This window comes from Bicyclus anynana, chromosome Z, assembly GCF_947172395.1.
Source record: "Bicyclus anynana chromosome Z, ilBicAnyn1.1, whole genome shotgun sequence".
Classification (NCBI taxonomy): Eukaryota; Metazoa; Arthropoda; class Insecta; order Lepidoptera; family Nymphalidae; genus Bicyclus; species Bicyclus anynana.
This window is the reverse complement of record NC_069110.1, coordinates 19,835,618-19,848,784: the sequence shown is the minus strand read 5'-3', so window position 1 is coordinate 19,848,784 and position 13,167 is coordinate 19,835,618. Positions and strand designations below refer to the sequence as shown.

The 13,167-nt window shown below is 36.8% G+C and overlaps 1 protein-coding gene across 1 annotated transcript in view; it reads right to left on the bottom strand.

Annotated features, from left to right (window-relative positions):
• Positions 1-5,716: 5,716 nt before the first annotated feature.
• LOC112048664 (sodium-dependent noradrenaline transporter-like) overlaps positions 5,717-13,167 on the bottom strand; it is a 41,181-nt gene continuing 33,730 nt past the window's right edge. Inside the window, exons 10-12 of the mRNA XM_024086301.2 lie at positions 7,948-8,082; positions 7,742-7,870; positions 5,717-5,891 (exon numbers count right to left, since the gene is read on the bottom strand). Coding sequence (XP_023942069.2) covers positions 5,736-5,891; positions 7,742-7,870; positions 7,948-8,082 — 420 coding nt within the window. The 3' untranslated portion in view covers positions 5,717-5,735. The remainder of the gene's footprint in view (positions 5,892-7,741; positions 7,871-7,947; positions 8,083-13,167) is intronic.

Genomic DNA, 13,167 nt, shown 5'->3' with positions numbered 1-13,167 from the left:
GGCTAACTTGTTAGGAGTAGGATGAAAAGCCACACCTATTTCGGTTTCTACACGACACCGACGTACCGGAACGCTACATCGCTTGGCGGTACGTCTTTGCCGGTACGGTGGTAACAAACTACGGCCGAAGCCTGCCAGCCAGACCTGGACCAATAAAAAAAACCTCAATCGTCTCAGCCGAGATTCGAACCCAGGACCTCCGTCTTGTAAATACACCGCACATACCACTGCGCTACGATGGCCTTCAATAAGGGTACGTATTCGTAGCTGTCTTGCATTCCATAAAAATAATATAATGTAGGACGAATGTCTATATCTAGGAGACATATGAATGCTACCGTTCCTGTGATGGAATGAAAACACGCGGTATTTCATATGCTAGTTATTTCAATAGAATGGAAAAATGTAATTTTGTCCTATTTTATTCTGACGTATTCGCAATGTCGAGCATGAGTGGGATGAATGATTGCGTTTTGCGTGGGTGTGTTAAGGAAAAAGATATGCCGGGAACTAACGTATTATTGACATTGAGAACAAAAATAATAATGAATGAGTAGGAAAAAGATGAAAATAAATAAATGTATCCTTAAACAACCGTTTAGCTGGTAAGGGGTCACTAATTGACTGTGACTCTAACATCATTTGGCACTTTAATAATCTTACATACGGATCCCTGAATGGAAATTTGAGACAAAAACGTAAAAAAACATCACCAAGTGGTACAGTGATAATGTAGGTAAAAAAAACCGGACAAGTGCGAGTCGAAACTCGCGTGACGAGGGTTTCGAACGTTGTTAATCTATCATGTTTTTGAAAACTGACCTGAAATTGTTAATAATTATACATATTTTTTTTCGTTTCTTCTGGACTTGTTTGTTTCGTTAAATATTTATCTAAACCTTAAATTATTATAATAGTATAGTAGTATTTAACAAATTAACAAAACTTAACATTAGGTTTAATAATAATATGCAAATTGGTAAGCACAACATTGAATGATTTACCACGTTAGTTAAAAAAGATGTGAAAAAATTTAAATGTTTCAAAGTTTTCCAGAAATTTTCAAGTAGAAAGCTAACTTCTGTATTTTTTTTTTTAAATTTTAGGTTTGGTAGTTACGGGAAAAAGGGGGGAGAATGGTCTATTTTCTTGAATAACTAGAAAACCTAAAAAAAATATATATTTGCAATTCTCTTAACAAGTTCGTTTGTTCGATGTACCAGACGATGCAGTTTAAGCAAGTTTTTTTTTTAATTTCCATGTTGCCCTTCAGAATTGACCTTTACATCCAAAAATAAAATATAAAATTCTTTCAGTATTAGATAGCCCATTAAACGAGGAGTGCTGTAGGCTATATTATCCCCGTATTCCTACGGCAACAAGAACCACACGGGCGAAACTGCGCGGCGTCTAGTATAATATATACTTTTATTTAAAATATATAAAGCTATAAATAAAGTATTATAAGAATGATCAGGTTTATTGTTCTAAATAATCGAACGAAAACACGTAGCAATTATCCTACAAAACATGCTCGTGTCAAGGTAATATATCAATTCACTCGACGCTCGTTAAAATGGGTCTATTTATAAAATGTTCGCCAATACGTGTTTACGTGAAACGTGGCCCTGGCATTGGGCTCGCTTTACGTGAATTAAACTGAGAGATCGATCGTCCTGTACTATCGGAGCACCACGCAGTCTGCTACGATCTCTCCAATAATAATAGGAAATTCTATACTCGTAGTTCGTAGCGGCGTTCGCTTTTAGAACGGCGTGGTTGAACCTTCGCAGCTTTGAATTACTATCTACTTTGGCTTTGGCCCTGGCTTTGCTTACAATGTTTTACGTTAAAATTCACTTTTTTTTATTCTTTACAAGTTAGGGGTCAACTACAATCTCACCTGATGGTAAGTGATGATGCAATCTAAGATGGAAGCGGGCTAACTTGTTAGGAGAAGAATGAAATCCACACTCCTTTCGGTTTCTACACGAAATCGTACCGGAACGCTAAATCGCTTGGCGGTACATCTTTGTCAGTAGGGTGGTAACTAGTCACGGCCGAAAATCCCACCAGCCAAAATCGCCGATGATTACTTGCACTAAGTCATCTTCGGCGTTGTCAGCCTACTTTTAAAGGCCCACGCAGGCATCTATCCATAAAGGATATAATATTATAGGATAGGAGGTAATATTGTGCTTATAGTCTAAGAGCCCGTGAACACCAGACCTTGCTCCTACTACAAGTATTTTAGCCAACTATAGAAATTGGATCGTGGTGGCTACCTTGGAAGGTAGCAGGTTTAAAGTATCCATACCTTCAACTTATTATGCAAAAAGAGTAATTTTTTTATATTTTCATTCTGAGAGGAGACTCGAGCTCAGCAGTGAGCCGGATATGGGTTGATAACGAACACAAATATTATAAAAAGTAAAAATTTGCACTATTCACACACGTATAGTTAGTCCATAACAAATAAACTCAAAACCGATTTTAAAATTCATTCACCAATAGAAAGCTACGTTATTATATCTGGAATGCGAACTACGCAGATAAAACCGCGAGGTTCTTCTCGGGTTTTGAATTAAATTTGGATAAACAGTAACCAATATAGGCTACTTTCTCAATACCTTAATCTCCTTGGACTCTAGGAGATTAAGGTATTGATAAAGTGTCATTAAATCATTTCAAAATATTAGCAAAACAATCGGAAAAATTCACGAAAATAAAAAAAAATCTACTAATATTATAAACGAGAAAGTTTGTATGTTTGGATGTTTGTTAGGTACTCTTTAACGCCGCAACTACTAAACCGATTTAGCTGAAATTTGGAATGGAAATGTATTTTACTCTGGATTAACACATAAGCTACTCTTTGTACCGAAGAAATGTATGGTTTCTCGAGAATTAAAAAAAACTGACGAGTTTAATGGGATGAATGTTTGTTACTCTTTCACGCCGCGACTTTGAAGTAGAGATAGATTATATATTGGCTAATTTTTATTCCGGAAAAATTTATGGTTCCCGAGAGATTTGTGAAAAGCTAAATTCCACGCGGACAAAATCACGGGCATCCGCTAGTAAAAACTATGTTTGAGTGTCATCGTAAATAAAGTTATTTTAAAATCACAGATAGACACATCAATTTGATGTATGGGCGTGTATTTATACGATAAATTCCCGTTTCAATAACAATATTGGATAAGATAGATCTATTCCCGAGCACGCTCGCCGCGCCGGCACTGTATTAGTTGTCCCGTTAGCACGCCGGCTAAATTAAACCTACACCGCACCAGTAGTTCCGATATATGTTCATTATAAATTTAAGCTTTCCCGTTCAACGAACATATCGACATCGTATCGACACGTTGACAAAATATGACAACGTTACCGATAGCTAAATTAATATTCGTCGTTATCAACCCATATTCGGCTCACTGCTGAACTCGAGTCTCCACTTAGAATGATAGGGGTAGGGCCAATAGTCCACCATGCTGGCCCAATGCGGATTGGCAGACTTCACACACGCAGAGAATTAAGAAAATTCTCTGGTATGCAGGTTTCCTCGCGATGTTTTCATTCACCGTTTGAGACACGTGATATTTAATTTCTTAAAATGCACACAACTGAAAAGTTGGAGGTACATGCCCTGGACCGGATTAGAACCCACACCCTCCGGGATATCAGGCCTTCAATTAATATCATCACTAGCTAAGAATTGTGCTACTTGTATCACATCACACTAATATTAAAAAATGAATTTAATTTCTTAAAATGCACACAGCTGAAAAGTTGGCGGTGCATGCCCCGAACCAGATTCGAACCCACACCCTCTGGAATCGAAGGTAGAAGTCATAGCCATGGGCTATCAAGTAGCCTATGCTAGGTTTAATTTTACTCTAATACATTTCATCTACGTCGGATCAGCGGCTTAGCCGACAAACAGACAGACAAACTTTTTTCACATTTACAATATTAGTAAAGATAGTTATATTATGAGGACCTACCTTTCATACTTACATATTTCATACCTTTCATACCGCAAAACACGAGTAAATTCAGGGACAGTTCCATAAAATAAAACACAATAATTAAAAATATAACAGAGTGGAAATCAGATTCTGACATGAAAGCTTCCGAAAACAGAAAGGGGTAGGGGCTATTTACTAATGTAAAAAGGGATCCAATTCGCAAAAAGCTTTTCTGACAGGAAAGCCATAGAGTGTCGCATCTCAGAGTAGATATACAATGCGGGCTACAGAACTTCAATTTGAACTGTATATTTTTTATATAATCAAAATTTTAAATCATGACAAAAAACTGTACACTGCCTACACTCAGTCCATTTAACTGAACAGTTCGAGTGTACAGTGCAGCAGGTATATGCAGGTCTGTAGCCCGCATTATACATATTTTTTTATGGATCTGCTTCGCCGTTCCAGTGATTAATTTATATGGTTTCTAGTCAAAAGTTTCTAACTTCGAGTTCTGATTCAGTCTGGGTACTGTGAAGCTTTTATTGCTTCCACCAATTTTTCCATAGTTAGAAATAGTAGAAAGTTACGAAAATTGGCTATCACAGGCTCAATAATATTTAGACGTTTTATAAAACATCCGACCCGTCTATTCAAATAGTCCGCCGCGTCTATTTGTCTATTCGCGATATACTCGAAAACTATTCAACAGGTTTTTATGCAATTCCACCAATAAATGTCATGAGAATGGCTTAGATATATAAATTTCTCAAGATATTCTGTACATTGATTACAATTTGACGATGATGGCTGGGAAAACAAAGTCTCGAAGCCGCCGCCTCGAAACTTTCATAGAATATTTAAAAAACAAATGCAATCGACTTCAAAAGCATAATACGTACCGACTATACTAATAAGCGACAAATAACATCGTATTACGTTCTACCTGCTGACTTTGAAGGCGATGGCTAAACCGTTGATGCATTAATTCGAGCCATGTAAGAATATCATAAGGTTTTTCAGACAGTGTTCTTTCATATAGCTCTTTTAGAAACGACTTAAATTAAATAATCTAGTTGGAAAGTTCTCATGAATACCAGTTCATCAAGCCCAATCACAAGGTAGCTACTGTACACCGTTGCGAAGTTCCATTAAGTGTATTTCGTCTTCATCACCAGACCCCTAATGACAATAACAAACCATCCAGGGGGAAAGATCTGGTCGACAAAAATTAATCAAACCCAAAGTTATACAAGGTATATAATACTGTAAACCGTTAAAGAGTTCGTGTGTATAAAAAATTGAACTGTTCCTGTAAAATATTGAACGCCATAGCTGCCCTTACGATTTTTAAATCCCCATCATCAGATTCTGACATAATGACAATGGGACCAAACAAAAAAAGAAGTATTCATATCGGTCCAGGTGTCTTCGAGTAATCGAGTAACATACAATCAAAAATAAAATGAAAAACAAAACATAGACTCGAATTGACAACAGCCTCCTTTTTTGAAGTCGGTTAAAAACGCTACCTAATCCCTTCGAGGTTAATAAATCTACAGTGGAAAAAAGATGCTATCGCAGCACATATCTTTCAAGAATAACTAACTATACTTAATTTCTTCTCTCTTTCTTTCATCATCATTCATCTTTTAAAAGAAAGATCATGCCCAAAGACATTTTAAATCGGTTTTTTCGTAGACGAAGTCGCGTCGCGTCCTCTTCATAATAAGATATTTAAACTTTATTAATCACCATTTATTAACTCATGTGTAAAATACATGCATCCATAACACTCGAAGGTCGTTTCTTCGACGGGCCCGCGTCGTATATGTTGGTCAAAGACGAAGGAGATGACGGCTCAGATGTGGTTTTCTCCTTGAACATCAACGGCAAATGGTTACACTCGAACTTCCCCTGAAAAAGAGAGAAAATATTGTAAATTTATAATATTATATATTGGCGAAGCCAAATAAACAGCACGAGTGCCACAATGGCTAATTACGTTCAGTGTCAATACAATTTTCTACGACCATGTTAAAAGAAATAACACTTGGAAATAATATATAATAGGCGTTGGTCATGGCTTCCTCGATTTAGTATCGGTGTATCCACCTAGATTATTCGTAAAATCATTGTAGTACAGTTTACCCGTGTGGTAATGAACATTACCAAACGACCTGTAGGAATTAATAGCTTTGCGATATGGTTTGAGGTTTAATATTGAGTAGATTACGAAATGGGAGTAGAACAATATGTTTTCACCCCTAACGAACCTTCGTGGTTAAGTATTGCCCAGATTGCCTCGTCTGTCTAGCGGTTAGTCTATGTAGCTACGCTCTTAGGTCGACTTCTGAGTCTGTCGATTTAGTCTTACAGACGACTTCCAAGACGAGGAGGTTCAAAATTCGGCTAAATGTATACTTTTTTACGTATGTCCATCGACATTTCTGTCAGATTTTATTTGAAAATATGTACATTAGGGTGGTCCCATTGTTATCATGTCAGAAGCTGATAATGGGATCCTGGATAAGTCGGAAGCAAATATAAAAAAGTTAGTCCTTGACTCATCATTAAAAAAAATAGCTAGTAGCAAAATGCATTGACCTACTAAAATGTCACAAGTTTCACAGGTCGTTGATCTTTGTTACACGAACGAATCGTAGAGCAGCCCGTTTTCATATAATATTCTACATCTCGTAGCACTTCTACAGTTAGTTATACGGCGCCACTGCAATGCTACGTCGCTCCCACTACGTGTACATTATCTTTTGCAATTAATAGAGACTGGTTTATATCGTACTACTAGACGCCTCGTGGTTTCATTCGCTTGACCGTGAGAATACGGGGATAAATATAGTCTATGTTAATAGCTGATAACCTAACTTTTAATTGGTGAAAGCTAGCTGATGAAGAATTTGTATAAAGGATTTAGTGGTTTAGGCTTAAAAACATAACAAATAAACAAACGGCCTCCGTGGCGCAGTGGTATGCGCGGTCGATTTACAAGACGGAGGTCCTGGGTTCGATCCCCGGCTGGGCAGATTGAGATTTTCTTAATTTGTCCAGGTCTGGCTGGTGGGAGGCTTCGGCCGTGGCTAGTTACCACCCTACTGGCAAAGACGTACCGCCAAGAGATTTAGCGTTCCGGTACGATGCCGTGTAGAAACCGAAAGGGGTGTGGTTTTCATCCTCCTCCTAACAAGTTAGCCCGCTTCCATCTTAGACTGCATCATCACTTACCATCAGGTGAGATTGTAGTCAAGGGCTAACTTGTAAAGAATAAAAAAAAAACAATTCACATTTATTATGTAAATATGGATATTTATTATGTTATAAAACTCTAATAATATTATAAGGTCTGAATGTTTCAACTAGGTATTTGATATATTATTTAATATTTAATTAAATATTCTTTGACGTTTATTAATGACGTAATTTTCATTTGGAATTCCGTGGAACTACCGTAGACGTTTTTTTTATTCGGAATTTACATTGACGCAAGGGCTCGCTTTCGTTACGTATCGCGGAATTTGTTCCGTTCGGAAAAAGTATACATGTGCATCATTTAAAGCCACAACACATAAGTGTAAACATTGTCATACAAAATGTATGATACCGATTTTGTTCTGATGCATTATGACACGACACGTCAGACAAATATAATTCCTGTTTATACATTAATTTTACATTACTGTAAGTCGATCGGTAGGTATTGAGCAATTAATAAGCCATAGAAAATATTAAAATTATTAAAAAATCCTTACATCTATGATGAGGCATTCGTGTCGACATTGCTTACTGTTAAATAACTCGTTAAAGTTTCTTCTCCTTATACGATCTTCTAACTCCGGAGGGCCATATTTAGGATTACTTTTTAAAATCCCAGCCAAATTCTGTAAAAAAATCATTACCATAATCATTAACAATACAACGTTTCCTAAAAACTAATATTTTAATAATACAAACTTACATTTTTCAAAATATATTTCGCTATAATTTTTACGTGAAAAATTAATACAAAGCACACTGTTATGAATATCCATGCGATTGATGCGTGGAAGTCCTCTAAGTATAACATTTTTACTATTTTGTTGATCAATATTACCTGAAATATAAAACTGTATGAAGATCAAAAAATATGACATTAATTTTTTTTTTCTTATATTTATTTATTTATTTGTCCTTTTGTTAATTTTAACAATGTTATTAATACAAAATTTAATACAAAATACTATTAAAAAATTATAAATAAAAAAATCAATCAATACTGATACAGATATTTATAAAAAAAAAATATAAATTAAATATTGTTCTGTGATGATAATTCATCATAGAACAGAAAACGCTAAAACTAACGCTTTAGCAATAGAAGTAGAAAAGAGGCGTAGCCCGCGGACTCTGGTTTTAGCTTATTTGTTTTTATTATAATAAAAAAATACAACCGGCTTCAAAATTATAAAAATGTCTTTTTTACTAAACTAAGAAGCGTAATATCGTATGTGCTACCTTCTCAGCTTGCACAGTGCGATCAGTGTGAAGGCAAACCAAGGCAGTGCTGTGTTAATTAAAGCCGTTTTTGAAAGAACTCCCTAAAAATCTTAAATCTTCAAACAGCTTGAATTAATACACAACTAACTTGGTAAACTGAGAAGGTAGCACATACGATATTATTTTTCGCTTTTTAGTATAGTAAAGACATTTTTATAATTTTGAAGTCGGTTGTATTTTTTTATTATAATAAAAACAAATAAGCTAAAACCAGAGTCCGCGGGCCCTGCCTTCTTTCTACTATATATCATCTACTGTATATCATCATCATCATCATTCAGTTAGTCTAGTACTTCTTTAAATTAGGAAAGAAAAGAATATAAATTGCTTTAAAAAGAAATTTATATAAATACCTAACTCAACAGGCATTCTACAGTGTAAATGAGTATTTAAGTTGATATTATTGTTATTTTCATACATATTTTAATTGTAAAGATGTAAATTTTAAATGGTGAAATTGTCATTCGAATCATTAAATACTTAACAAATAATTTGCATGCCTGCAAGATACATTTACCATCTACATCTACCGACTATCTGTATAAATAATGCATGTATCTGCAAAGAAATAAATTGATTGATTGATTGATTAAGATTTTGTGTGTGGCATTATGTGTCTAACGGTTTTTGGTAAATAAATCAACGTTCAAAAGATTGATTAAAGCTTAAGCGATTTTTGTGACGATTTACCCCATTCTTCTTTAAGCAGCATAAAAGAACTTCGTTCTAGTTAAAAACAAAGACGTGTGAGCCTCGGTACGCTTGACAGAAGTGATAACTTAAACCTGTTGCCGTATGCAAGAGAAAAAGGGAAGCCAGACAGAGTGTCACCGGAACGCGTTAAGTTACGAAGCGGCTTTTTACATGAGAAATTATCACTTCAAAAAAAAATATTGTTCAAAATAAATGTATTGGTTTCTATAATGTTGCCAAGGATTTTTGTATTTCTTTTAAAAGGTTGTCGTCATAAGTACTGTTACATGAGGCTTAACATCTGTGTTTCAGGACGGGCGCAGAGAACCGTGGCAAACGACAGGTTGTAACTAGCGTTCCTGATTTGCGAAGTAAGGCTGCCTGTCCATTAAAGCGGTGCGAGGCAGTGGAGCGGAGAAATGTACTAATGCGGAGCATAGTTGCGTACTGTGACTGTCCACCGGAGTGGAGCGAGGCTGCGGAGCGGAGTGGGAAAGTACTACAAAGCCGAGTTGCAGACGACACTCCGCTTCGGTGGACTGGCAGCCTCTTTCCATTACTGGTGACGGTATTACTAAAGTCCGGTCGCTCAGAAATTGCGTTAATGACAGGTCGTGATCGAGTAGGCGATGTAACTTCGAACTGGCGTACAAGGTTGTTGAACTGCGCTGTTTCAAGGTTATGCCAACTCTTTGTAATTGTAGTGATAAGACAAAATAGCGAGGCAATTGTAATTGAATATGTTTGTACCATTCGATCACGACCTGTCAGAAACGCAATCTGTGACCGGTCGGACTATAGCGTGCCTGCTTTGCGATCTAATGCTCTTTCCATTACTGGTGACGGTTATACTACTTAGCATCAGGTGGACCATGTGCTCATTCCGTCAATAACACTGCGATGGGCAAAAATAAACCTATTTGAGGTCAAGAAATACTTTAGTATTAAAAGATATATGAGGTAGACGTGGTATAGGTAGAATTTTATACCAAACTAGTAGTAGAAATATTTTAGACTAGCGGACCCGGTCAAGCTTCGCTTTGACTTATGTGCACTTCTTCCCTATCTCTACTCTACCCCTGCAATACCCCTCTCTACCCCTACCCTACCCCTACCCCTTGACTCTTAAACGTTTGTATGGGAAATAGAAAACGGTTGTTTTTATGGTTTTCCCGGCGATTATTCTGATTTTTCTCACCTTTTAAACCTTCTCGAACATTTCAAGACAAAGATAAGATAAATCCGCTGAGCCGTTCTCGAGTTTTAGCGAGACTAACGAACAGCAATTAATTTTTATATATATAGATAGATAGGACGTACTGTTTGTGACACTAAAAATGAATAAACTTATTTTCTTTCTTTCTTTCATCTTCTTTCTTATACATTTAATTACAATTAAAAAGGTCCGGCTGGGCCGATTTAGGTTTTCTTAATTGGTCCAGTTCTGGCTGGTGGGAGACTTCAGCCGTGGCTAGTTACCACCCTACCGACAAAGACGTACCGCCAAGCGATTTAGCGTTCGTGGTACAATGTCGTGTAGAAACTGAAAGGGGTGTGGATTTTCATCCTCCTCCTAACAAGTCAGCCCGCTTCCATCTTAGATTGCATCATCACTTACCTTCAGGTGAGAGATAAAGAATAAAAAAAAAACGTAAACCCTAAGGTGGAGAGTCTAACTCACAGAAGTCCGTTTTTTTAAAAAAACAAACACATATTCACAAAATACAATGTAGCAATGTAAATATGGCATGTAAATTAACTGATACCAATATCGAGCTGTATAGGCCAATTTACTTTGGAAATTTGTTGAAGCTCAGCGCAAACAGTGGGAGAGTATTGTTTGACGTAGTGAGTGCACTCAAATCTGCTATTGAAGGTCATGGGGCAATGTTAAAATCCCTAAATATTATTCAGTTACACGTGTGTTAGTAGAGCCTCAGACTAATAATAGTAATTTTGGAATTTAAGCTATCGTGAGTTATCCATAATCCTACCCTATAAATTTTGATTCCCTCGAATGTGTCGAAATATACGTTTGTGTATTATTTTTACGTTAACTTAGAAGTTTGATTATTTTAAGTCTTATTTTCAACTCGTTACCTCTACGCGTTTCTGAAATAATACCACCATAACCACTTGTTTCAACGTGGGAATTATATTGTTTAATGCATATATTGTGCTATACTTAGGTATTCTGTTCTACTCCTTTATGAGTCATGGTCGTTAATTCAGAGTTTTGTCAATTAAGAATTCAAAGTTTTGTCCATTCGAGTTCTTAATAGTATGCCAATTTAGTGTTCAGTATAAACAAAGAAATATAATGGTAGACAGTATTTAATATTAAGTTAAAATTTAGTTATACTTCCTCTTACGGAGGTGGGCATGGGGCAAAAATAAAAAAAAAATTCCATTTGGTTGGTTGGCGACCGGCAGTACGTTTTGGACCCACGGGCTCTCGTCACAACGACTGAGATACCGGGACATTAGAGCCTTTGAATTCGGTCTAAGTAACCCATACCTTCTTTCCTCCGTGGGACGAGGTAAAAGATCACTTGCTTGAAGTGTATGTAATCTATCTTAGTTTCTTGTAATTTAAGAAATAACTGAATAATAAAGAAATTTATGTACGTTCAGTGTGAGTCGTTATTTATTTAATTCAAATAGTTTCTTCACAGTCTCAATTAGAATGGATTATTAGTTAATAATAGCGTACGGTGACCAGGTGGACTGGAACCCAGGACCTCCGGAACTGAACGCAAAAGATGCGTTACGACACATTTATTTACCCGCCTGGTCGCGGTTGTAATTAAAGTGCTATTGCCTAAAAGATGTCTATACTCTCTTGCCCTGAAGGTGCCAAAATTGATAACTGAAAACGTATCCACATTGCTGTCTATGTTGCTAAATTACTCTGTGCGTCGTGTGTACAGTGAACGTTGAATAGTTGATTGATCCGGCGCTATGTTTTGATGAAGTGGTCCATCAGTGTAAGAGCTTGATTGAAAATCACCGACTGGGCCATCATCCACTGCATGTGATAGAGCGAATATTTTAAAGCTAAGCTAAGCTAAGGCGCTCTTACAAACGATTCGTTGTTTTTGGCCAAGGCTAATTACCACCCCACTGACAAAGACGTATCGCGAAGCGATTTAGCGTTTCGGTACGATGTCGTGTAGAAACCGATAGGGGTGTGGATTTTCATCCTCCTCTTAACAAGTTAACCCAATTTTATTTAACGTTGCATCATCACTAACCATCAGGTGAGATTGTAGTCAAGGGCTAACGTCTTGTAATAAATAAAAAAAATCATAAATCATGAAAAAAATCCTATTAAAATCCAAGACAAATAGCGGTAACAATCTCGTATTATTATCATAATCATTGACAACCTATATTAGGCACACTGTTAATCACAAGTCTCCTCTCGCAATGAAAGGGGTTAGGCTAGTAGTCCACCACGCTGGCCCAATGCGGATTGGCAGCACTAACGTAGAGAATTAAGAAAACTTTCAGGTATGCAGGTTTCCTCATGATGTTTTTCCTTCACCGTTTGAGACGCGTGATATACAATTTCTTAAAATACACATACTTAAAAGTTGGAGGTGCGTGCCTGGACTGGATTCGAACTAACGCCCTTCGACTCAATAGCAGAGGTCAAATTCACTGGGCTATCACGGCTGGTGACATATACACTTCCGAAATTCAAGATTATAGTTTGTCTACTTTTCGAAGCCGGGTTTTGACTTTAAATGTAGTGGTGCAAAGAGTGTATGCCGTGATAGCCCAGTGGATATGACCACTGCCTCCGATTCCGGAGGGTGTGGGTTCGAATCCAGTCCGGGGTATGCACCTCCAACTTTTCAGTTGTGTGCATTTTAAGAAATTAAATATCACGTGTCTGAATCGGTGAAGGAAAACATCGTGAGGAAACCTGCACACCAGAGAATTT